The sequence below is a fragment of the Ammospiza nelsoni genome, chromosome 21 (assembly GCF_027579445.1).
Source record: "Ammospiza nelsoni isolate bAmmNel1 chromosome 21, bAmmNel1.pri, whole genome shotgun sequence".
Lineage (NCBI taxonomy): Eukaryota > Metazoa > Chordata > Aves > Passeriformes > Passerellidae > Ammospiza > Ammospiza nelsoni.
This window is the reverse complement of record NC_080653.1, coordinates 11,780,144-11,806,951: the sequence shown is the minus strand read 5'-3', so window position 1 is coordinate 11,806,951 and position 26,808 is coordinate 11,780,144. Positions and strand designations below refer to the sequence as shown.

The 26,808-nt window shown below is 44.6% G+C and overlaps 1 protein-coding gene across 2 annotated transcripts; it reads right to left on the bottom strand.

Moving 5' to 3' along the window:
• Positions 1 to 4,351: 4,351 nt before the first annotated feature.
• Positions 4,352 to 18,979, bottom strand: LOC132082468 (Na(+)/citrate cotransporter-like). Of its 2 annotated transcripts, none has more exons than XM_059486738.1 (14): positions 17,637 to 18,979; positions 15,535 to 15,639; positions 14,353 to 14,460; positions 13,712 to 13,840; positions 12,848 to 12,984; positions 12,219 to 12,433; positions 10,750 to 10,921; positions 9,491 to 9,613; positions 8,743 to 8,955; positions 8,138 to 8,259; positions 7,751 to 7,869; positions 6,440 to 6,601; positions 5,315 to 5,452; positions 4,352 to 4,571 (listed from the first exon to the last, which is right to left on the bottom strand). In XM_059486738.1, exons 3-14 carry the CDS (start codon positions 14,455 to 14,457, stop codon positions 4,443 to 4,445), a joined length of 1,764 nt encoding a protein of 587 aa, XP_059342721.1. In that variant the 5' UTR covers positions 14,458 to 14,460; positions 15,535 to 15,639; positions 17,637 to 18,979; the 3' UTR covers positions 4,352 to 4,442. The 2 variants fall into 2 exon arrangements, with proteins under 2 accessions (XP_059342721.1, XP_059342720.1); XM_059486737.1 differs by having other exon boundaries at positions 17,740 to 17,782.
• Between the last annotated feature and the right edge of the window lie 7,829 nt (positions 18,980 to 26,808).

The window sequence follows — 26,808 nt, the reverse complement described above, 5'->3', positions numbered from 1 at the left end:
CAAGGTAAGGGCTGTGCTTCCCTCGGAGTTTCTGTGCCAAGCAGAGGCAGTCTGCAGAGCATGGCAAGCCCTCTCTGTGCCACAGACCTTCACTCGGGCCAGCAAAGACACACGGAGGGGAAGGTCTGATCTGACACTAAGAGCTGCCACTGGCATGGTTCTTCTGGGCAGAGGAGAACCAGCACCCCGCCATTAAACCACACGGACAAATGCTGAGCCTAAGTCTTGCAGCAGAGTGGTGGCTTTGTGGTGCAAGGCCAGAAGTGCTGAAAACCTCTGCATGACACAAAGAGATTGATCAGACTTGTCTAAAGTCACACATCTATTCCCCCACACTGGAAAACATTGTGAAAACTCTGTCACTTGATCCAAGGGCTCAGGATTCATTACCACCCCCTCTTCACATATTTAGCACAGACACTTGGGGGGAAAAAGACGTGAAGTATGTAAAAATGTATACAATATGTCACTACTGAAAAGGAAGAGGTGGTATGTTAAGGAACCACTGCTGCATTTTGGCTAGGTCTGACTCAGTGATCTGTTTCTTTTTCTGGACTGATTTTCACCAACTGTCCAATTCCAACTTTGTCAGCAAATGCTGGGTTTGGCTACAACCAGGTTATTGCTATTTCAAGTGGCAACACACCTGAGCTGGAAAGCAAAGGCTGAATAAGCCAAACACTGAGTTCAAGTGAGAACAGAACTCAGCTGGAATGCATTACTCGCTGCTCTGAACTCACTGGATGACACCAACAAATCCGAACCACTCTTCAGATTGGGGACTTCTGATCATGTAGAGAATGCTGAAAGGTTTTTCTTCTCTATTTCACAGATCTAGGTGTTCAACACACGGGCAGGAAACACCTTTGTTCTCCCTTTGTATATTTTCTTGCAGTTTGGTAGTTCACGAACTCATTCACAGTTGTGAGACCGTTCCCAAGCACTAGTACACTGTGGGAACAAGCTTGCACACTGGTACACGACCAAGCAGCAGCCCTGTGCAACAGCAGCCCAGATCACAATGCTGCAGGTTTAAGATGCTCAATACTTGCAGAAACTTGATAATTAGCAACTTGATATTTTGGTAAACTGGTATTTTGAGAGAAGAGAGGAAAAGCCAAGGATCCATAGATGTGGGCAGAAAATAAGAAAGCTTTAATTTAGCTCCTTAGAGGTGGCACTGCCAGCTGGCCAGCTGACAGACTCACCGACCACAAGGAATCACATTCTGCCCTCGGATGGTAAAACGGGAACTCTTTGGTGACTCAGGGTGGCTGAATAGCTCACCCTGACAAAGCCCACACTGAGGATCCTCCCGTGTTTTTTGTGGGTGCTGGGGGGGCATGTTTGAAAGCAGGGGGCAAACCGATTCTTTTATGCCACTACCTTAGCAGCATCACAACTTCTGCACCTAAAACAATATTCCTTTGATGAGCAACAAAACAATTGCCATGTCTGGTAAGTTTCTATGATACTTGTCCTGCAGCTGAAGGGGCTGTAAACCAGATCTAGTCGCAAACCAATTGTCCTTGCACTGTCCACTGCAAGTAATATGTATTTACTCAGGGCACTGGAACAGGACACCATGCATGCCTGCTGCTGAAGAAAAGCCCATTTGTGCCTGTTATATTGGAAAGTTTGTACAACATTTATTCTTAAAAACTGGTTGTGTTTCTTAGAGTCTTATAATCCTTTACTCTGAAATGAATGAGACAGTTTGTAGGGTATGCCAGCTGATTTGGTCCCACCTAAACATTCTTCAGAGATGCAAACTTGAGTTATCACTTAGCTGATTAAAGAAGAGAAACCACTGATATTCAGGTCTGAAGACACTAAAAGTGGTGTCCAAATCTCTGCCTTGCATTATTCACTAGAGCCTGTACCTTCTGGGATCTTACTAGGGCACCACTGTGCTACAGTGGAAGCTAATGCAGAAACAAGTGGTCCACTATGCTACACAGGAGGGGAGACAGTTCTAGTAAGTTTTTATTTGCCAGGCACCCATTTAAATTAAATATGAATCAATCACAGGATGTCATACGAGTGTCTCAAAAAGAAACTGCTATTAACGGTACAGAGAGGTGACACATCCAATAATTCACAGTTACAATAAACTCAATACTCTTTATTACCCCACAGGCACACTGCCCTGGCCCAGCACTCCTGACCATGAATCACCCTGTGTGACCATTGATGAAAATAGCATTTGCTTCCTTCTAGTCCAGCAACAGAGTGAAGCTCTTCACTGGCTGAGGCGAGGGCAATCTCTCCCCTTCAAGAACCTTTCAGAACATTCTTTTCTGCAAACAGGACACTGAAGTGTCTGTCCTACAGCTTTTAGCTGGAACTGGTTTTAGAGGAGTTCTGGTCTGCATGAACTGAGAATGCCAAGCTCAGTATAGTCTACCATGCAAGCTCCTCTGTATCTTGTCAGACAGAGCAGAGCGAGCTCCATGTATCTGGCAAAAGTAACATGTTCTCACACTGTGAAGTCCATCAGAAAGGAAGTCCCTTTCCCAAATGCATTTAGATACCTAGAGATGCAAATCCGCATTAAATGGTGACTGCCAAAGGAAAGAACGTGCTCAACTGTTCCTGGTCTCACTTTCTTCAAACAATACTGTCATAAGTTTCAGGTGATGACAAATGCCTGTGAGCAATATCTCATCTGGCAATTCTTGGCACTAGAGCTGGCCTCTTCCTTAGAGAGACTCTGCAAGTGGAAGTGTGTTTATCCACATACTCCACCATTCCCTGGAAGAAGTGTGAGGCTGCACTACCTGCAGCCATCTGGGAAGACAGCGAGCCATTGGTGGCTCTTGGGAACAACATTCAGTGCATAGTTTATGGTGCTTACCACCAAGAAAGAGCATAAAAGATAAAGGCATGGAAATAAATTCTTAAAGCAGTTTTCTGCTCAAAAAAGCACCTGGTCATTTTGTGGATAAATATTTCCCTCACTTCTAGATAAAAATGTATTTTTCCAGTTCCATTAAGAAAATTCACAGAATTTAATAACAGAACTACTGAATATCCTAAACACAATACTATCTTCTACACAGAATTCTATAATTCTAAAACTTAACACCTTGCACCCATATCACAAGGTGGGAAATCAGTATGGCTGCAGAATTTTACCTTATGTCCTCACAACACCTTGGTGAGGTAGATAGGTTCCATACCATCTTCTTCAGGAGGGGAAATAAGCACAAAGAGGTGAACTGACTTGCACAGGGATACATGGCAAGTCTGGAAGCAAATCCCAGCTCATACCCACAGATCTTTCCACTGTAAGACGCTGCTTTACATCCCACCCACTTCCATCCCCAGGGCTGAAGGGAAAGCATCCAGGCACACTCGACAATATACACCCAGACCAACATCAATCATTCTGTAGACGACTTCTGCAACAGAAATGGCATAATTAGGCTGCAAACTGCTTTCCTTACAAGACATGAATTCCAAAGTACACAGGACAACTCCCACTCCTGTCAGCCAGCACGAGCACTAAAATCTGGGCCCCTACACTTTTCCCAGGTCATCAGTTAGAGCCTTCCTCATGTCTTGGCTTCACTCAAAAACTCCAGAATTAATTAATAAGGCACATCAGGGGCTAATTCAGGAACTTCTGCAATAGATGTCAAGTCCCAAGGGCCACTGGTCACTTCCAGGCTGGCACTCGGAAAACACTAGTTGGCATGTGAAATCACACCTGTGACTGAGGGAAAGGCTCCCTGCTCTCTAATTGCCACAGTGCAAGAAACACAGAGCCAGCCTCAGTGCATCGTTGTCTGAGATATCAGCTGAATCATGACCATCATGGAATTACATTAACCCTCAATAAAGGTGTCAAAATGCAGGGAGATTTAGGAGTGAAAAAAGGCAAGAGAAAGTGTGTTGGATGTTGACTTGGAAGGATCCACCACATGGTTGAGGCCCACCTAAAACATAACATAGCACCACATGGCATACCCCTTCTTCACTAGACAAGTGACAACAGGGATTTCTCTGTACAGTTGCTGATTGTAGATATAAGGAATAAGTAAGGAATGTTCAGCCCCTGCCTGAGTGCAATATTCAATGCTAATGATACACAAGTACATACCAGTGATATAATAGTTCAAACCACTTGATACAACAGCCTCCTCTCTCTTCATTGAAAGTTTGATAAATCCCAATCCTTGACCTTGATTGGAGGTACAATGGATCACTTGAACATACTTATGATCCTGACAGAGAGGTTGTATAATTGCAAGCACTTTTGGCTCCAGCACAACTGGAGTAAGATTGGGTTGGTTCAGACTTGAACTGATGTGTGACTGCTGGAAGGCAGCAAACACCCAACACTGGATCTGAAGTGGTGATGAGACTTTATACAGGACTGTAGGCAACAGGGAGTACTGAGGGTACTTTCCTAGTTCAACACACGAATTCTTCACAGCTCACTGACTTCTTGTGCTGTTTGCCCAGGCTGGGAATGTGTCCAGCTGAAACATAGGCCTTCCCCACGTGTTGATGGCCAGGGAGACACAGCAGACTCCAATGATGTTCAACACTAGTCCAGATTTAACCTGTGAGGAAAAAAATCCAAACCAACAATAACCAAACACCAGCACAGCAAACTGCAGCAAGACCTACTTGTACATACACAAGAAAGATGGTCAAATAAATCACAGAAATACCACTGTATCCATTGCCTTCTGCCCTTGCTTAGGTGGGGACACCAGGGAACACACTGTGCAAAGTCTCTGAGCGCTTTGCTATGTATATAACCAGTCGAGGAACTTTAAAGCATGTGTAACACGTCACTCTTATTAGTCAGAGAACAGCTTATGCCCTCTTCAAGTATCCAGTTAGAAAACCAGTAATGTTTGTGTGTTCCGCCCAAAACCTGCCCTGTGTGGTCTGGCAGAAAATCAGAGGACCAGAGCCAAGGGCTACTGATTGCTACCTTCTGCTTTCAGCTCCAGTGGAGACAAGGCTTTAGACACTTGCCAAAGCCCCAGAACACTGCAGGGCACGCCTGCACTTTAACCCTTCACGTTTCAGAGACTTATGACTGGTCAGTTCTTCATTTCACTTGGGCCAATCTGTATGTCTGCCAAAGCCCATGAGAGAAGTACTGTTACTTCAGAGATGCAAATTTTTATCACAATATTAACGATGCAGAAGAGAGTGGCATAGAGTTGCAGTTACAGCCCATAACAGCTTCCTGGTACTTTGGAAATACTATGCAAAGAAAATTAAACTCTCACCATATTTCAGGAAGAAAGCAATGGAGAATTTCAGATAAGAGAGAAGGCAATTATCTTACCATATCCAAAACACGGATGTGGCCGTAAGAAAACACTATTGCATTTGGTGGTGTTGCAACAGGTAGCATGAAGGCAAATGAAGCACTGAGAGTACCAGGCAGCATAACATACAAAGGGTGGATCCTGATAGATTCAGCCTGCAATGAAATGGAGAGAATATCACTCTGGGGGTGTTTGAAACGAAAAGAAAAGCATAAAGGATCAATCTACCCCAGACCAATGAGATACATAGACTTATTTTGTTGCCTCGTACTACATCACCAAAATAATTCACAAACATTTTATTCTGAAATCCACATGTGCTTAAAGATAACTTGCTGTTGTTTCCTGTCCCATGATACTTAAAATCAAGGCTTGATTCTTGCTTGTTGTTTGTTTTGCTCTATGGCATCATTTAGATTTCTGGTCAAAAATACCCTGCAATCATTTCTTTGACCTCAGACCACCCTTTTTCCAGGAATGGGAATTATAATTACTAGGCATGTGGAGTGACACTCTTAGACTTTACATAAATTCTGTGGCACTCAAAGCTTAAGTGCCAATTTAAGTCATTAATAGCTCAGTACCTTGATTGGGGTAATTTTGCTTTGAGGAAATAGTCTAGAATAAAGTGTTTGTCCTTTTCTAATTAAAGAACAAAGTAATCTATTTTTCTCTTTATGCCACAGTTTTGATTCTGCTCAGAAAAGGCAGCAAAACTTATCAGGTTTTCCTCCTTAAGTTTTAAAATTGTTCTGCGTTCCTATGAGAAATTGCACATTCCTAATAATCAGGCCTACCACTTTGAGTATTTTAGCACAAAATGTGAAGATGAGTAATTCAGAGGCACCATCAGAAAGTGCTGGATTTTGTTTTGGTTTGGGTTTTGTGTGTGTGCATTTTTCCAGTTCTAAGTTGATGGTTCAAAATGACCAGAAGTAACTGATGTTTGCTGAACTGTATGGAAAAAGTGACTGTCACTTCACCCTCACCAGGGTCAAGGCACACACCTCACAGAAGGCATGACCTGGCTTCCTTTGAAGTACACTGGAGCAACAGCCAAGACAATAATTACAATATTGCTTTGCCACGCAGTTTAACTCTGATCCTCCAGCTGACAGGTAAGAGAACAGAAGCAATCTTACCAGGGATGAAAAGACAGGCAGGAAGAGGGTAGCTGTGGCCGTGTTACTGGTGCATTCAGTGCAGACAGCTGTAATAAAGGAGATCACTGATGCAATGGCCCATGGTGGGATCGATCCCAGTGGTGTCATCTGACGACCTATCCAAGCTGAGAGCCCAGAGTTCTGCAAGAAAGAAAGTGGGTTTCAATGAGGTTCAGAACCCCTGACTCACAAACAGGGAAGCCATGTTATGGGCAACATTCCTGACAAATAATACTAAAGGACTCCAGAATTATACAAACACCATCCAGGAAAGTACAATTATCTGTCACAAAAACTAAAAAAAATTCCTTGCCAACTGGACATCACACTGAATCCCACTGTTCTGATTCTTCCAGAAACCAAATACTTGCTCACACACAGGTTACAAAATTATTGGTTTTCTTGCTGAATAAGAAAATTTTTCTGAGGTCATTGCAAATACTTAGTGTATGGCCCAGAAGCTTCTTGGCACATCTTTCTAAGGTTTCTGAAGGTTATGATTCTGTATGGATGCTCTATTGTAGGAACACAGGCAGTAGTTGATACAAACAGGTTACAAAATCTGACTTGATAGTTTTTAATGCTCTGGAACTTTAATAATCTATGTGTGTTGTAGGTGGATGAATGTCAGGGCCAGAGCTTTAACTTGCCCCATGGTTTAAACCTAATTAGCCACAAAACTCAGATGCGAACATGACTTTCCCCAAAATATCGCACTACTGACAGCTAATGCTTGCTTTGATTTAGATGCATTTAGCAGTGATGAAAGAAACAATGTGGTTCACCTCAAGATTCCCTCCTGTCTTGGGAATTTAGCTGCCTTTTCTGTGAATTTATAAACACAGCATCAACCCAGGATTTTCTTTCCGACCACTTCAACAGTGGTTTTGCTGTAAGTCTGAAGATATAAAACCCTCAAACAAACCTCAAATGGTACTGAAAATCTGGCAGGTGCTATCTATATTTCTACTTTTCTAGTCAGGGCTGGGATTGGGATGATTACAGAATTAAGAAAGGATGCTTTTCTGGACTGTCCAGACAGCGAAGATCCCAACCTACTTGGGAGTCTCCAAGAGGTAAGATAAATTAAAGAAACTTTGAAGAACAAAAATTCCTGAAGAAGACTCACAAGCATTCACCTCTCTTTGGTTTTTGCCAATTTAGATCTCCCTTCAGGTCTGAACTTTGCTACTGGGTTTGGCTTTGGGTGCATGCCCAGTAATACAGGACTAGATAACAAACCAGGGAATTTTGCCTTTGAGTCAGAGAAAAACAGATGTCAGGACATACTGCGCTTGCATCAGCCAAAGCAAAACCTCCTCCCAGCAGCAGCACAATGTTCCAGGGCATCCTCCTTTGAACCACATTCCATTCTAGCAGCGGGGGTGAAAAAAATTGCTTTTTCTTATCTGAAGTGAGAAATAAAGAACATGTTTTAGGAGAGCGAAGACACTTTATCTTCTGTTCTGCAAGATACTGGTGGGCAGATGCACAGCACTGAGAAATCTGCACAGGGCGAGGGTAACACACACGGACACGGACTGTGCCCCAGCGCTGCCCCACAAGGGAGGCAGGTGAGATGCTCTAAAGAACTGCATGCAAATCCAGTGCATATTTCTGCCTTGTTGGCTGAGTGGGTTAGATGTTTCACAGTACTACAGTCCCTCTTTTAAATACCTTCTTCAGTCTGTTCAGAGTCAGACGTGCTTGTATTCCAGCCTATGCATTTGGGCTTATGAGCAGGAAGGACAAACAGTAACAGGGCAACAAACATAGCAGGAACAGAATCAGTGATATACCTAATGGAGAAAAGAGAATACAGGTTAGAAAACGGACACCTTTCTCCGAGAAAAGGGTTGTATTCCAGCATTCTAGTCACTGACTTTGCCATCCCATTTGGGGCTTGAGCAAAATAGGACATCAGCTGATGTCTGAAGTCTCTCAGATCGGCCATAATTTAAACACAATAATAAAAGAAACAAGCTACAATACACATTAATAAATAGAGTCCTGGATGACAACTCATCCCTCCTGGAGCAGGGTTCTTTCTCTGCGCTGAAGCCAGGATTCAACAGTTGTATCTCAAAGACAGACATCTAAAGAAATGGCCTGAATGATTGATTGGTAGTGTCATGTACAAGCCATTGTATCAAGCCCAGCAAACATGTGAAGTCAGGTAAAGTTGGAATTAATGATCCCACATTCAAAATGGAATGTATGAACAAGGGAATCTGATTAATAACCAAGTGGGTAAAAGATGGAAAAAAAACCTAAATACTTACTTTTCTCCTCCTTTGAAGAGTATGCTAGCCCAGCCTTTTATAAAGCCTGGGTTTCTGGAAAACCACAAGAGCACCAGCAATATAAACAAAAGGAGGACATTTATTTCAGCATAAGACATAGGGCCTAGCTTCTTCATTTCTGCCTTCAGCACACTGTATGCAGCTTTTTCTTTGTCAGTTTTCTGTGTCCCACAGCCCCAGTTTTTTTTTATGCTTTGAAAAAAGGGAGAAAAAAATACTGTAAGTATGAACATATTAGAGGGATCTAGCATCCTTATCACTCTGCAGCTGCCCCTCCTGGGGACAGGCACAGACAACAGCAGAGGCCATAAATATAGAAACTACCACAGTGCCAAAGTATTTTGTGGGGACACACCAGTTCTCACAGAAGAACGTGATCTATCAAAGGATGGCAATTTGGAGTAACCCAGGATGAAAAAGTCAGGATTGAATCAATGGCTGCAAACCAGCTATGACAGATCTCCCAGGGCTGAAATTCACAGGCGAGAGATTGAAAAATAAAAAGGCAATTTTGTCTGAAGATTAGGAATGTATATGGCTTTTGCCTTAATATACCTCCCATGAACACAAAAGGTTTCCAGACCTCAAAATTTTTGTGAAATGGACCTGCTCTCTGCTACAAAATTAATAACTTCTCACTGCATTTGTTTTAGCCAGATGTCTCAGAAAGCAGATCTGCACTAACTTACTGAGGGGTTTACACAATATCATGTAGATAAATACTCACTTGAGTCCCATGAAGGAGCACTGTAACCAAAGCCAAGCTAGTGTCAACATCAGGACCATGTTTGGGAATGAAAATCCAAACCAGGAAGCAAAGTCCACAATATCATTACTGTCAGGGTATAACCTGTAAAGAAATTATTTTCTGTATGAACGTCAAAACATTTAGCAATCTAGTCCCCCTTTAAAATGTGCTACAGACAATTATGCATGTAATCTACGACAACCATTACGAGCAATCGTAGGGAACATCCACAGCCTAATTTAAGTCATGAGAGAAGGCAGCCTGATTTCAGAGCAGAACTTTAATGATTGTCAGTTTTCCCTATGTTTTAATTTGATGCATACAGGAGCTCATGTTGATACTTTAGGTCTCAGTCAGACAAGCGTGGCTGAAAGATCTCCCATTCATTCTAGACATTTTTCACTTCTAACACATCTGTTCATTTATCCCAAGAAAGGATAGTTTTTTCTTCCTCCCAAATCACTCTAGTAAGAGAACAAGAAATGTCTTCCCTGAAGTTAACGCCTGTACTTCTGCTGCCTTCAACAGATGAAAAAGTTGCTAGTTGGCTTGAAACAATGATGACAATGTTTTAAGAAAGGCAATTTTTGTTATTCTCTGTGCTTGCCAATAATGATTGGAGGAAAAATATCAATAGCAAACTTCCAGCTGGATGTTAAAACCAAGAGATAATGTAGCAGCTAAGGCTGAAGTACTTGCAACACAAGGAAGTAATGTTGGAAAAATTTCCACTGCAGATTGGGTTCCATGTAGATCAGTTCCCAGCCTCAGTTTAGCAATGACAGAACGACACAACTGCACAGTTTCCACAGCCACAGCATGGAGGAACAGTGTTACAGGAGGGGCCAAGTTCCTGCTAGCTCTCTTCAGTGTGCTTATGAGTAGAGTTAATCTACATTCTTCTGGTGCTTTTTACTGCAGTTCCTCTTCCAGATGTGCTGCATTTCAGTTGAAAAAGAGGACACAGAAGAACCAATATCGCATAATCAACCACTTGCATGTTGATTGCCAACAAGTATTTCCAATTTTCTCAGAAGACCTTAATTCCATCACACAGCTTCCTTTTAAAAGACGCTGAAGCAAAAAAAATGAGGCCAAATACTTCATACACATTTCTTAGTCTCAGTTCCTCAACTATTTGCTTGAAGTTCACAACTGAAATTGTCATCTAAGACCAGTCAATTGGTCACACAAACAGTATGATAGTGCAACTAAAAGAAGCAGCAAAAATTACTTACTGATTCATCTGGCCTTTCAGTACCACATTTGGTCCTGTTCCGGTAAGTGTTGCAGTTCCTCCAATGCTGGCAGCATAGCATACACAAAGTGTCATTCCCTTGCATATACTCTTCCGCCTTTTAGTTTCCTCAGAAGATTTGGGGTCATCAGTGACTTGTTCATTGCTTACACCTAGACAGAAAGAAAATTATTTGCCTCAGGTAAAGCTGGAAAGGCAGAGAGTTCAGGATAGGATCTGTAGGCTTAGTGCTTCCAGTTTGTATGTGCCATTTATTTTAATTACAAAACTCACAGATATCTACCTAAATACTTCAGACTAATATTCATGAGGAGCAGAAGAAAGAGGCTGATGGACTGATGGACGTGATCCAAGGATGCTTTTGCCCACATCAGTGCCACAACTCCTTTTCAGTAATGTCTTGTTTCACAGAGAGGCTCACCACCAGCCAAATATTGTAGTCACTGAAACCATTCCAATTCCACAGCGAGAACCCAACTAGCATTAACAGATGTGAATACAGGCAGGAAAAAAAAACAACACTAAAACCCAAATCCTTGCTTGGCATTCTGTCAATTTACAATAACCACAAAACTTTACTGCTGTGTCCATTGTTCTCTGAGGTTAACACCCTAATCTTGAAGTCTGACTGGACTAATGGAGCAGGACAAAGAATTTATGGCAATTGCAACCAACTCAACAATATTAAAGGGTATTATTTGCACACTCTTATTATCTTCACTACACTTGTAATCTGATCTTTAATCATACTTAATAATATAGCCCCGCGTAACAGCGCAGCAAAGCACTGAAATGAGAGGGTCTGAGTTTGTGCACATATTTAAAATGAAGTGGAACCTATTGTAGAACCACATCAGTGGCACAGGACCTTGAGGCATCAAGCATCTGGGTAAGATCACACAAAAGAACAGTTTGTCTAATGTGAGTCAAATTACACCAGTTCCTCTTTTCCATGTGGCTTTTAAAGTAGTCCTCTTTCTTCTCCCTATCTCCACATACCATCTGGTCAATAAAGAGATATTTATTACCCTACAGCCAAAATAGATTGTGTTTACATAATTTTTTCAAATAGTCCTACATGGCCTAGAATCTGAATCCCCACTGATAATCACAAGCTTTAGAAAGTGGGATGCTGGGGGTTTGGATGGCTATTTCCTACAGGATATGCTCTTCACTTCCCTAAACAGGCAGTTAAGTCTAGGGGAACTGGGAGGATGACTCCAGCTTGAAGGAAAGAACATAACAACTTGTCTGGGCTCTGGCACCAGCATACAAAATGGCAGCCATCAAAATTAAAAGCTATTTTGTAAAACCTATATGTCATACATTTACAGGATTTCAGTCAGACTACCATCCTCTTTCCTTGGAAAGGGTACACAACACTCCTAGGTTGGGGAGCCGAGTGTAGCAAGTTCAGTAGCATCAGCTTATGGGTGAGCAGGCCCTTACCACTCACTGCAGTGGACCCTGATTTGCTCTTTTCCTCCAGCTCAATCGCTGCATTTGTTTGCCCAGTTGCTGGTTCCACCGTGGTCAACTCATGCTCTGTGATGTCCAATTCATCCAGGACAGCTTGGACAATGGGAACCATCATGGCAGTGGTGGCTGTGTTGCTTATCCACATTGACAAGAAGGCAGTGACTAACATAAATCCCAGCATCAGGCTGAAAAGAAAGACACAGAGGAGGGAGGAAGAAAGTGAACAGATGCTGCCAGGCTTTGTAGTCACTACAATTTGGAGAGCAAAGCCCAGGCAGGGATGTGTGCAGCCACTAGTACAGAGCAGGGCCAGACTCCCTTCTAGGACAGCTCTGCCACGTTCACTGAAGGAATCCCAGGGCTTAATTAAGTCTGTCATCATTTTGTCCCCAATGGTAAGCCTCTAAAATTTAGTCAGATGCTAGTTTTGGATAAAACACAAATAAACTGCTCCTGTTGCTAAACTTCATTTCTGGATACTCTGCAAGTACAGCTAAATTGGCTCTTGAAGGATCCTTTCTCTGCTGACTGTTAAATACCATCCCTGGGCCTTTGCTAAACTAACAAGAGGTAAGAGAAAACCAATGTAATACTCTTACAGTGCGGGTTTCACCCCAAGAATCAGAAGGACCCTCAATGCAATCCTTTTGTGAAGATTCCACTGCTCAACAGAAATTGCGACAATCAGCCCTCCAAAGAAGAGCATGACTGTGCTATTTAGGTACTGCAAGCACACCTGTAAGACAAAGAAGATAAATCAGGCCAAAATACTTGCTTCACTAGTACAATTTGCTTACACCCTCTCAAATCCACGGACTGGAGCAGGCCCCAGCCAACACTAGAACAAGAGGCAGCTGCTGCCTGCAAGCTCCCTGCAGTTTCCTGAACCCTTGATCTCCTGTGTAACTGCTGACTTGCCTGTGCAGGAGCTCTCTGTGCATCATTGTGCAAAATGACACCAGTTTCCTAAAACGCAGCTAGGGGTTCAAAGTATGGAAGGTGCTGGAAATATTGAGCTCCAAAAGGGCTTTCTCAACAGCATCAGCAACCTGCCTTTACCGGCTTGCTGGGCAGTGGTGAACCTGGGTACAGATCCCGAACTCAGCCGGTGCCTTGTGCCTCCAGCACAAACAGCACACCTGCCGGCACTACGGGACAAACTCCCACAGGTTTGTCCCCTGCATTTTGACATCTCCCAGAAGAATGGCAGCTCTGCTTTCACTTCCCCTTTGTGCTTGGGAACACACAAACTGCTGGCACCAGTGGGACGCTCTCCAGCAGGACCCATGTCCAAAACAGATCCTCCCCTCTACCACCTCAAGCCCCGCACTGTTAACACTTTGGGCAAATGTGTACGTACTTCAGCATCTTCCCATATAATACAGACTTGTTGGCTAAATATTGATGAGGGATTAGAGCACTGGATTTCTCTGTATCAGACCTGGATTGCACAAGTTCCTTACTTTTTTAGAGGTCTGAACTCCAAGCAGAGGGAAAAATACCACTGGCATGAGGGAGGTGACAGACAGGGGGATCACTTCAGTGCACCAGTACACAGCCATGATAATGATGATATATGCACATCTGGCCTCCTGCAATAATAGAAGACACATTTAAGCATTACAAACTGTTTTCAAAGGTAAGAAACACATTAGTAGCTCTTAAAAGTGGCTCACACACTCCACTGTCTGTAGCTTAAAAATTTTATGCCGGTGTAACTCCACTGAACGCAAAGGAGTTGTGCCGTTGCCATCCCTGGCGTAAGATGGATGAATCGGAAGACACGGCATTTGAAATCCTGACCAATTCGTACAGCACAACGCTGACAGCATCAGGATGGAGAATGTCACCAAGCAACGTGCTAGGAGTACCAGACCCTCAGCAGAGAGCTGGGGGAAGCACTCCTGCCCTTCCGCCGACTCCACTCGCTAGGACATAATGCAGGACAATGCCAACGCCGGCCAGCTACGCCTGCGCTTGTCCTGGCCCAGAATGAATTGCCTCTAATTGTCACGGCGGGTCGGGTGCCGCCGGGAGGGCCCGGAGCCGGGCGGAGCGCGGTCACCGGGGGCAGCAGGCCCGGAGCCGGGCTCTCTTCACCTACCTTCGTGGGCACGACGAGCGGCAGCGGCAGCAGCAGCAGCGGCGTGAGGAAGAGGATGGCGAAGGAGCGGTACCTCAGCAGGGGCTGCAGGCACGTCGGGGCCATGCTCTGTGGGGCGACACGGTCAGCGCGCGAGCGCGAGCAGCGCCCGCCGCCGCCGCCGCTTTAAGTACGGGGCGGGAGGGACGGGAGGGACCCGGCCGGGGGCGACACGTCCCGCCCGCCCCGCCGGGGCCGCCCCGGGCAGCGGCGCGGCTGAGCTCGGCACCAACGAGCCTCCGGAGCGGCCCGGCCCCGCTCCGACCGCCCTCCTGCCCTGCCGGGACCCCTCCCCCGCGGCCCCTCGGTGCCGAGGAGAGCGGCTCGATGGCTGCGCGTCAGCCACCGGCGCCGTCGGGACAGCGCGCAAGGAGCGCTCCCCCTGCTCCCAGAGCGCACGGGCTCGCGAGCGCGCAGGGACCCGGGGCTGCCGCCGCCCCTTTCGGGAGCATCGCCCCCGCTCATTCGCACCGTGCTGGGGAAGGACTGAGCTCCTTCGGGGAAATGGAGAGTTAAAACCACGGTGGGGATCTCCCCAAAACAAAGGTCTGTGCAGGCATGCATGGCTGTGTTTTGCTATTGTTTTGAGAGGCATTGTGCCTCTGGATCTGGGTTAAAAATAACCCAGGAAGGTTAACTTGAAAGGTTATTTTTGACGTTGTTGACTTCAGTGACTTTGTCGACAGCGCAGCCTTGGAATCCAAAGGGACAGCCCTACTGATGGTGGCCAGCACGACTGAGTGAGCAGAAAAGGACAACTAGACAGAGGACAAACAAATAGTTGATATTTTAGGTTTCGCTTCTGGGATGACAACAGCCACCTGAAATTGAAGCCAGCATAAATCATATCTCAACAATTTGATCCTGCAATCTCTTAATACAGTCTTACCAAGCAGTTACTCACAGGAATAAAGAATTTCAGATTCCACAGCAAGTAATGAAGGAGCTCTGACTACAGCTTGCACTCTTTGTCCTCTGCTGACCAAAGGAACTTGAGTGACAGAAGTTCAAAACAAGACACTCCAATGTTACTTTTCATTTGTAAAAGCAGTGAATGCCCACTAAGAAAAAAAAGTAGCCAACCGGATCTGGACAGATTCCAAATCTTCAAACGTTTCGGAGCTGTCCCTCTGGGTAACTTACCAACACAGAGGAAACACACTTCACACCAGTGCAAAGTCTAGCAGAAAGTGGGGAATTGGCCAAAACTTGAATTCCTGTGGCCTGTCTCCAATGAAAAAATGGTTCCTAGTCAAAAAAAGAAAAAAAGACTTGAAGCACTTAAACAAGAAAATGCAAAATGTTCATTCTGAAGGACTTGTTCTAAGGTTAACTCTGATAGACCAGTGCAAAGGTGATTTGTTGTCTTCTTGTTTCAATTAGATGCAGTGAAGAAAAAAAACCATAAAGACAAAAAATGTGTTGATACCTTTAGATGGACTAATCTTGTGAAAGGAGACTTGCTTGCTGTACCTGGGGATGAGACATGGGACTCCATGGGCAATTTAAACTAGCTAACTCATGGCTCAGTCCTTCTCTTTTAGTCAATACAGAAAAGGTAATCAATATTCCCTTACTGTGCAGAATTATTGCAAACTGACCTTCATATAATTTGATGATGATCTTCCTTTTCACTGTGCCAAGGAGAGGACAGACAAAATTTTGGCTGCTTGCTTTACAGAACTGGTCTGACAGCTGGGTAGAAGGGAGCTGCAGAGAGCCTAAGCACTTGCAAAACATCCAGGATGAGTTTTAGGTGATCCAAAGAGCTTTCAAACAAAAACCTCCCACAGCCTGAAATTCAGCTCATGCTAACTGAGCACCAACTGCACACCTTAAAGGAAAAGGAATCTCTTCCTCTAGTCAGTAAGGCTCTGAATGCAATAGCTTTAAACAGTGCTTTAGAAGCAGTGGGTAAAACCAGCTTTTGGTTGCAGACATCATTTAGAAGCAGGAGACTGTAGCATCCTTAGGTACCCTAGTGTTGAATAATGTACTTGTCTTGTTTTTCTTGATAGTAAGTTTCAAATCAGTTTTCAAAGGAACTGAAATTTTTCAGTTACAAAGAGGCTTCGGCATGGGTGGTGATGTGAGGTGGAAGCAGGAGCTGAATCAGGTCTCTTGTACTTGAAATCCCTTTTCCTGGTTGCAAGATACCATTTTTTCCATTTGCTGTTCTGCTGCCCTAATAAACCCCGGTATTTTGAAGCATGTCAAGAATTAAGGGTTTGAGTAACAGGGCCAAGCCCATCTTGTGGCTCACTGCCACCAACCTTCCCTGGCCTTTGCAACGTTTCTCAGCTGGTGGCTCTGGGGTTCATTTGATTTAACTTGACAAAGAAAGCAGAACATTTTTCTGCTGTTCGTGAGCTGAATAGGTTCAATGAAGTGTTCAGTGAGCACTAGAGCCAGCTCAAGAGACTGGGCGAGTTATGGCTGGGCAAGGAACAGCTGTGGCAGGAACAACTGCAGCTTTCAAGACAGAAGATGCCTAGGTGACCTTGACAGCATTGTCAAACCACATGCAGAGTCCTGCAATCTTTCCTTTTATACTTCAGATACCAGAATCAATTACGTGAACCATGGCCAAGAGTTGCAGTTAGAAGTGGGACACTGCTGAAGGCTAGTTAAGAAAGGCTGACCTGTATTATTTCGTAGAGAAAGGGACTGAAAACCCATCCCACTTAGAAAGTAGAATTTCCAGGGTCAGTCCAGGTAGAAAAATTGCAAAATACAGATTTTTTTTTTATAGCTTAGTTTGTTCCTGAGAAGCTGCCTTTCTGATATATTGCACTCTCTACAAGGCAATCATCCCAGTTACTCCAGTTATTGGAGGATAGGAATGGTCTGTGAAAAGGTGGCTTTACAGGCAGAAGCTGGTTCATTTAATTACAGATTGACATATTTTCTGCTTCTAATTCAAATGCTGCCCAAGCACACAAGTACAGTTTACTTGTTCTAAACAGTCCATTTGACCTAGATTACTGCTACTCTCTCTCGAGACAAAAACTCCTCACATTCTTTTAAAAGTTCTTTCATGTTGCGTGCTCCATGCAACAGCCAGAGGTACAAAAGTTTTAACAAAATAAAATTAAACAAGGACTGTAAGTCGTATCATACTTGACATTGAGAAACAAAAATTAAAACAACTGACCCTGAGATATTCTAGGATGTAGCAGAAAAAGAATGTTTTCTACTTGGGCTTTTGAAAGTCAAATTTAAAAAATAACCAGTTCAGAACTTACCTCTACCTGATTCTTGCCTTCAAAAGGTGCCTAGAAGAGGTCCTGTATGGTAATGTTATGCACTGGAAGGTTTACGCAGAATTTAAATAGAAAGAGTTATTACCAGCATTCACTCCTTCATTGCTCTCCATTTTCCCTCCAGTCGGTCCTTCCCAGTTACTGCCAGCCCACTGTCCTGCTTCAGGAGTAGCTTTCAACTAAGTTCCCAGTGGAGCATCTGATATTTTTCCAGGAAAAGCTCTCAAGACTCTGAATGAACAGTCCTTTCGGCACAATCCCCGTGCCCAACAATGTTCTACATAAAAGCCCTCATTCTGAATTTTGAGTCAGTGGGATTTTCTCAGTCGGTTAATGTTGCTGATCAGTCTTTCTTGAGCTAGAATTGGTGTTTCCCATATAGTTTGTGCCCTAAAGCCCATTCAAATGCTGTGCAGGCTAATGACCGCAAAAGAAAATGATCCAAAAGAAAATCACATTAAAAATTTGTATCAGAATTGGCAGCTCTGTAACCTCTCCCTTAGCTGCCATCTCATTAACATACTTGTTCAAAAGCCTTTTCTCTGCTTCATTACATAATTTGTGTTACAAAATCCTGATAAACATTCATTATTCCCAGATCTAAATAATGGCTTACTGCACTTCCTTTTTCTTCTGCTTTCATTTTTCCCAGAGAAAAAGGGGGGACAGAAGGGGCTTGTTTAGATGGGAAGTGAACCACACCAATTTCTGAGAAACATCTGTGGCAGCTGTTGTCTATAACATTATGATACATTGTGCAAAAACTAGTGAATGATTCTTTCTGATACTCCTGCAAAGTGAAAGAATTATTATTAGTGCCCCTACTTGACGGACTAAGAAGGTTAGTTAACATTTTCTGCACCTCCTGTATCCCATTGTTCCACAGTGGGTAGGGTCTGTCACATCCGAGACACTACTTGCATTGTAGAGCTATAAGGGATCAGTTGTAGCAGCAGGTACACAAACGCTCGACCTTCCTTCAGAAAGTCTTGAAACTTCTTGGCATTGAAAACATGAAGTTCTGTTAATTTTTCTCTCTAATTTATATATCTTCTGAAGTTACCTATTTTAAAGTGTATTGCTGAGGTCCAGGAGGAGACAGGACGTGCTGTTCCTGGGGCCTCTGTGCTGTCAGTGCATCACAATCACAGCAAAGTATCCCCAGGGAGGAAAGGCAGTGCTGGCTAATGCAGGTTGGAGATTTCTCCTGGAACGTACTTGGCTACCCCAAACGCTCCAAGGGCCACTGGGGAACCAGTGGGGCCTGGGCATCTGCTGAGCACGGCTGAGCAGCCCATGTGCGCCCAGGAATGAGAGGCTGAGGCCTGAGGAAGGGTTTCTCCCGGGTGGAGATGGAGGGAAAACACCTCCCATGAGCTGGCAGCTTTGGTCCAAGCGAAGGAGCGCTGCCCCAGGGAGGCCAAGGTGCATTTGGGGGGCCGAATACTACCATGACCATCCCTCCAGAGGCAAGGGGATGGCAGCATGCCCCTACCCTCCTGCTCACCACAAGCCAGCCCTGAGGCCCTGCAGCCAGGGCTGCATGGAGGGCTCTCTCATGCCGTGCCTCCCTCCTCAGGGTGCCACAGGCTCCCTCTGCTCCTGGGCTGGAGCATGCCCGGGTGCTGGGGGCAGAGGCCACGCAGGGATGGGCTGGAGGAACCCTGCCACCTGCTGATGTAAATCAAACATATATGGGAAAGAAGGAAACTGAGATTCCAGAGTTTCTCTAAGGATTAGCAAATTAATCTGTGTGTGGAACTGCCACTGAAAATCAAAACCCAATACTTGTCTGGCAATGCTGCTGTTTTTCCTTTAAAAAATGTTTTGGCTAAACAAGTGTTTGGGATGGAGTTACTGCAACAGAGCCTTTCAATTTCAGGGTTTTTTTCCTCTCTGCTCTTAGAAGAAGGGATATCCAGCAGAATAAAAAGAAAAATGTCAGGAGAGAGCAAGTTGTGCAAAAATTGGTAAGAGATCTTCACTCCTATAAAGTGGGGATTTCAAGAGTTTCTAGGATTTTCCTTAGTGTTATCTGGGTCTCCTGTAAGAGAGGCAGCAGAGGAAGAACCACATGGCAGGAGTATGCTAGCCATTGAGTAGGAAACAGGAGTATTTTGTATGCATTTCACATTCCCGAGTTCCTGCTCTTTTGCTGCTTTGATGTGCAGAGGTTTCTTTCACAGCCTTCTTCTGCATGTTCTCTCTTTTCAGAACACCACTGTGGGTGATTTTGCAGTATCTGGCAGAGAGAGGTGTCAGGGTATAGACAATGGCAAACCCAGCAGCTGCCTCAATTTCCCTCCATGACTGATGATTCTTTTTCCTTATATGTTTGCAATTAAATGATGAAACATTCATCTCTTTGTTCAGGGTAATTGGCCACCTCTCATAGAAGAGAGAAAAATGAAAGGGGCCATGAGGATCATAGAACCTGGTGTGTTTTGAACAGTAGCAAGGCCATTGGACAAACTCTGCAAAAGAAAGATGATTAGCTTTCCATGTCCCAGAAGACTACGTTCCTATCAACCCAGGGACTCCAATGCCACATGTTCCACATCACCTCAAGCTCTTAAAGACTCAGTCTTTTGACATGCTGGTGACCTGTGACTATTGCAACATTCTGCTGCCACTTCCAACCCTTTGTAAATATGAGAAGTGACACACCGGCCTTGGCTTCCTACGTGCAAAGGGTATACTTACACAGTCACGACTGACCTCCCGAATGCCCAGGACCCTGTAGCAATGGGGAACAAAGGGGCACGGACCTCCTTACGGGTCCGAAGAAGATCCTGTTCCTGCAGAAATCGCAATATGCCTCTAATGTCCACCAGACACAACTGAAGGCCAACTGAGGCCAACAGAACTTAACAGAAGAAGGGCCCCCATTGGCTGGCTCAGCTGTGGCCCTGCTGCCCACACGTCCTATCACCCAATCAGCTTGCTGCTCATGGCCGCCCACGCGTTCCTCCAGCCAATCACAACCTCCCTCAACTGACCCTCTCCTCACTCCTAACTGCCTCACAGCCCCCAGCGACCTCCCCCGCTGCGTCTGGCCTGCAGCTGGGCCGTCCCTCAGGGCCTTCTGCTGAAGCTCGGTGGGGTGGATTCACCTATGCAGGTGTGCAACATGGGTTTTAGGTTTGCCATGGGAAGGGCTGGCTGGCTAGGTGCTGGGAATGCTGTGAGAGATGTTTGTGGACAGAAGACAAAGCTCCTTTTTGCTGAATGAGCAGCCACGGGCTGAGCCCTCTCAATTAGAAAACATTAAACCCTGCATTCCATGACTTCAGTGAACCACTGAGCCCAGGACCAGCACAAACACCTTCATCTCAGGAGATGGCAGAAACATCCAGGGATAACTAAGAGTTTTTGTCTCCTGAAATGCAAGCGAAAACGGATAAGAGTTCAATGGCAGGAAAGTTAAGCGTGCAGGGAGAGTGGATGCTCATGGGACAGCAAACGGGCAGGAACAGGTGGGTAAAGCAGTGATGCACACACCAGCCCTGTTACCCCATGAGCACTGCACAGTATCTTTGAGCTCCATCACAGGTTATTGTGAGGACACATGGGGTCACACCTCGTACTGCAGCACCAAGGTTGTTGTGCCTGAAAAGGGCCACAAAACTGCCTCAGATCACAGGGCCGGGCTTTAGCGTTCCAGCCCTTCCGTTTGGAGTGGCGGGAAAACGTGGCCTACTAGAGAGGTGTTTCCTCCGCAAAGGCCCGTGGGGTGTTCAGCGCTCAGTGCTGCAGCGGCACAGCGTGGCTGTGAGTGACACCGTGTGGCTGTGGGTGGCACCGTGTGGCTGTGGGTGGCACCGTGTGGCTGTGGGTGGCACCGTGTGGCTGTTGGTGGCACCGTGTGGCTGTGAGTGACACCGTGTGGCTGTGGGTGGCACCGTGTGGCTGTGGGTGGCACCGTGTGGCTGTGGGTGGCACCGTGTGGCTGTGGGTGACACCGGCACCGTGTGGCTGTGGGTGGCACCGTGTGGCTGTGGGTGGCACCGGCGCCGTGTGGCTGTGGGTGGCACCGTGTGGCTGTGGGTGGCACCGTGTGGCTGTGGGTGGCACCCGCTCCCCCGCGGGGCCGCGGCTCGGGCGGGAGGAGAGCCGGGAGCAGCCTGACCAGCCCGGGCGCGGGACCGTTCGGTAATTCATAACGTCAAGTGCCAGCTAGGTCAAAGAAAACAGCATCTGGAAAAAGAGAGCAGCGAGCCAGGTGTCCATGGCCTCTGCAGCCCCCGGCATGCTCTGGTGTCTTGTCTGCAGGTGTACCAGCTGCCGGGAGTCTGTCTCAGTACCAAGAGAGCCTCCAAAACAAAACACATCTCTGATGGATCTTCAAAACACCTGTAAGCAATCTGTGTCTGTACTTCTCCCAGGGTGAGGAGATGGCTGTTACCATCTGATGCCACCCCAAATGTCACTCTGGGGCTGGATGTTCTGCGGAGTGTGGCGACCCTGCTCCCAAGCTCGGTGTATTCCCTGGGGACAAAGCAAGGCTCCTTGGTTTTGTGAGTGGCCTCTGTCTAAAGTGCCTGGTCCTGGTGGGAGGGCGAAGGGCCGGTTCATTTGCAGAGTGGCGGGATTGTATGAAAGCAGCAGTTCCCACACGTCTGCAAAGCTGAAGCCCAAGGTCCGTAAGGGATGCGGCTAACAGGGTACCACGAAGTTCAGGCTGAGAGAAAAGCAGCGTTTGTCGGTTTCCAAATTCCCAGGTGTGTTCGGTGTACCAATGCGCTCTCTTCGGTCACTAGATGGCAATAAAGACCCAACGTGCTCTTCCCCGGGCAGCCGGTGAGGATAGTAGAGCTCGGCCTGGATTTCCCCAGGAGATAGAACTGGAAGTTACTAGAGAAGACAAGAACGTAAGTGTGCTGTCGTTCTGCTCGGTAATGAGGATTTGTTTTGTTACTGTATGTTTCTTTTAAAAAATAGATGGGCTGTATTTTCCAAGCACAAAACCATTATCAGATTAAAAATATATTTCTGTGCAAGAAAAGGAAGCTCAGCCTTACCAGGATAGGTACTCAGAGGACATGGCATCATACTCCTGAAGCACTGCTGAAGTTTCAGTTACTCTGGGATTTCAGTGTTTTACCTTGAAGCTTAAGACACATTTTTATACTTGGCAGGGGCAGGAGGCAATCCATTTCTGTATGGCCCTCCTTCCCTAGTAAATCCTTACCTACATGCCTCTCCATACAGTATTTTTTTAATCAATCCTTTCTTGTAGTGACAATTTTAACACCAGTCTCTGAGGCACCAGAATGAAGAACACCTTGTATTTCTCCCTTTCCTAGGTGCTATATGCTTCTGACTGCTTCTCACTCTGCTGTGTGTATATTAATTTTGTTCAAAGGTTAATCTCGTTTGAAGGCAGGATTTTTGTGTATATACAAAACATTGCAAAGCCAGCTGGCATATCCTACTCCCAAACACTGTTGTGATTCAAAAGCACTGTTATGGGAAGCAGAAGGAACTAAATGAGGAAATTAAACTGACAATATACCCTGCAGTGAGCTGATGGGGAGAAGCTGAATGACCTATTTTTGAATTTGCCCACTGCTGCTTCTCAGTGGTTCTGTTGCAAAAGACAATGCAGGATCTCATTGTCTTACTGTTGTCTTCTGTGAGCGTGGATTTTCAATAATCCAGAGGGTAAAAGTCATCTGTTGAGCCAACACAAGGCCCCCACACCACCTCAGCACATTAAAACAAACAGCATGTATTTTATGAGCCATAGTCAACTGTGTAACTTGCGTAGTACCTCGTAACTGACATCTCTTCATTTGCTGCTGAAGGTCTTTCGGGGTGTCTTCAGTTGAGTCACATTGGCATAAAATTTGGCAGAAACTTGAGCTCAAGTCCTTTTTTGATTATTTAGAAAAAACCCTGCAAAAAGTAAACTATTAGATAGATGACCAGGACCATCTTCTCCTATGGTATATGAACACATGTCCCTGAAAATCAGAAGGAAATGCAGTAAAAGTGCAAGTAACAAGCAGGGGAGAGTGAGTGGACTGAGGTAGGCAGAAATGTCTCCAAGGGATGGCAAACCTTGCAGAGGCAGCAGAATAGAGCAAATTCATCCCTGTCTTGTGGAAACTGCATAAATAGTGGGGACTCTGTTGTCCGCCACATTCTAAAATATAGAACAGAAGGGGCAAATAATAGTTACATTGGAGCACCAAATTAGAAGCCTAAAGAATGGAGACATGGCTTAAATCACCATAAGATTGCTCTGAACTCCTTTTGTAAAATCTACCTACATGAGAGAGAGAAAAAAAAAGAAAGAAAAGGAACTGTAGAAAAATGAGAACTGGAGCCCATTCTTGATTTCAGAACTGACCTAAATGACTTTGATCTCTGCAAGCAAACGTGCTTCACAGATACCTGCAAGTACTGCTGCTACCCTGCACACAGCATTTTACTGTCAGGCAATTATAAGCTACAACTGTGATGCCACTTCAGCTGCAGTGTTTGCCCTTTTAATTTTCTCTGTTGCTATGGCAGCAACAAATGATTGCGATCACTGCTGTTTATATTGCAGTCCAAGCCACATCAATAGAAATCTTGGAAACTAAACACTAAAAATCTGACTTAACTGTGTAATGCGTGTGTTGTTGTACATAATAGGTTGTTTGCAATAACCAGGATTCTTCAAAATCATTTTTCCTGTAGCATTTGGAAAATTCCTGTAACTAATGGTTGTGAAATAATAATTTGCATTTAATGTGTGCTTACTCAGTGCTCTTAAGGTAGCTGGACAAGATTTCTTTCACACTGTTTCCTATATCATTGAAAACAAATATTTTAATGGCCTTTCTGGTGTTGAAGAAAGGCTACTTTATCTTTTTGGCTACTTTATCTTTTTGGCGCACTGTATTAATCGTGGTAGTACATTAGGTCTGAAATAATACATCTTTTAAAAGGTACTTCAGTACTTTCTCTCACATTGTTTTGTCCATTTAGACTGTCCAGCTGGGGCCTCTGCTGGAGCACTGCTCCCAGCCCACCCCAGCATCAGCCAGACAGACAGCAGAGCTCATTTCCTGGGACAGGGAGGAGTGTCCCCTGTAGCCCCTGCACCTGCCGTGCCCTGAGTGCACTCCTGCATCTGCCCTGCAGGTGTCGGATGCCCAGCACAGCGAGCTGCAGGGCTGCGACTCCTTTGCTGGGTGATGTGACACTTCTTAGGCAAAGTTCAGTCTCTGCGGGAGAGTCCAGGAAGGCAGTTTGCTCTTTAAATGACCCCAATGCACATTGGATGTATTGAAGAAAAAAGCCATTTCCTCATGACTAAGTCTCATTAAAAAAGCAATTTTCCAATCAATTACAATGCAATTTAGCTGCTAACTGTTTAATTATCAAAAAAGAGGCTATTTTGTTCTCTCTTCTTGTATTTATGAGCCATGCTTTAAAATTTCATCTTCAGAGTTTTGTATGGAGGAATTTGACTGCTCTATTGATGCAATTATAGTAAAATTACAACTGTCACTTCAATGTATTGTATTAATTCAAGGAAATATTGTTTGCACAGAAGCTTTTGAAATAGGAGAATCATTGATTTATACAAGAGCTTGACTCTTTATTGATATTTTCATGCACTATGAAAAATGCATTATCTTATGTGGATTTTATTAGGGGACTATTTGGATTATTTTGTTTGTTTACTTTTATTTTCTTAATCTTGTGTAAGAATTTTACTTACACAGAAACTAGGGCAAGGTTCCTCTTGAAAAAAGGACTTGTGTCTCTGGAGAGGCTGAAAAGGGACATTGCAAGGGTGGTTCATGGGAGCTGGGATATGGGCCTGGTTGTGACATCCTGTCTGGCGGTGAGCACCTTGGTGGAGCACACAGGGCTCTGTTTTGAAAACAGGAAAACACTCAAGTAGCAGGGCTGACAAATCTTGCAATTTTTATTTAAAATCTTGCAGTGCTTGCTGTTTCTCCTTAAAGCTCCAGTCCCCAGAGTTTTCTGAGAAGAAGAAGAGATCAGAGACATGTGGGGGTGGGAGGGCTCCTAATTAGGAGGTAATTAAATAGTCATTTCTCCAAGATGTCATGGGCATTAAAATGGAGTTTAATGGTGGCAGTGACTGGATGTCTACTTTTTGTTCCCCCTTCTCTCACAACTTTCAGATTATTGCAGATAATTTGTTACATAAAACTCCTACACCAGTCAAGACCCCCATCACTGCTCCTTGGCATGTCATGATCACTTTGCTCATGTTTGTGTGCCTTTGTGCATGTCTGGTCAGTTTTAAAATTATAGTGCAGAAATAATACCAGATATGATAATTATTAATCTGCTCTTTATGTAATAAAATTTTCAAAAGCCTCTAATTGTTTTAGGATTAAATCATCAGTTCACAGCTCTGGCACTTCACAAATCTCACTATTACACACTTAGGGGAAAAAAAGCAACTTTTGTGAGGAATGTCTGTTTTCCTTTCTTGCACATGTCCGTGTGGCTGTTGTTTATGATATGTCTGTGGAAGGTTCTGTTTATGAGCACAGTGGTATGGCACAGATAATTATTTATTGATCTAGCTCAAATGATTAACGATTCAGCTTTAACAATTCTGTTCTATTACTGTGCATATAGAGCATTGAAGTAATTAAAGCAGTTTGATTGCCCAGGTGCAGCGCAGCCTGTGCACTGAAGGAGCCCTGTGCTGACTGCAGAGCACTGAGTTGGGAAAGGCATATACAGCTTTCAAAGGGAGCTTTGGGGGCATGTTCCCTCACAAAACTCTACTGATGGAGTTTAAATATTGACTGGAAAGACAGAATTGCTGGTCACAATGCTCTACAGGCTTATTCTCAGTTTTCCAGTTTCAGGGAGTGAGTAGAAACAAATTTGGAAGGTGAAATGAGTCCAGCAAATGGATTTTCCCTGTGAAATGTGACTTTTATCTCTGCTAAGCCTACCTATTTAGATTATAAAGCTGAGGATTTAAATGGTTTGTTCCAGTTTCTCTGCTACCAAATACCTGTTTAAATAAAAGGTTTGCTAAATAATTCATATAAATATTATTCAGTAATTGATAAACTTTGTAATAAGCATTGAAGCCTAACCCAGTGAAACTCCAAGTGCCTTTATGTTCTTTATTAGCTAATTCTGTTGAGTAAAGTACTGTTTC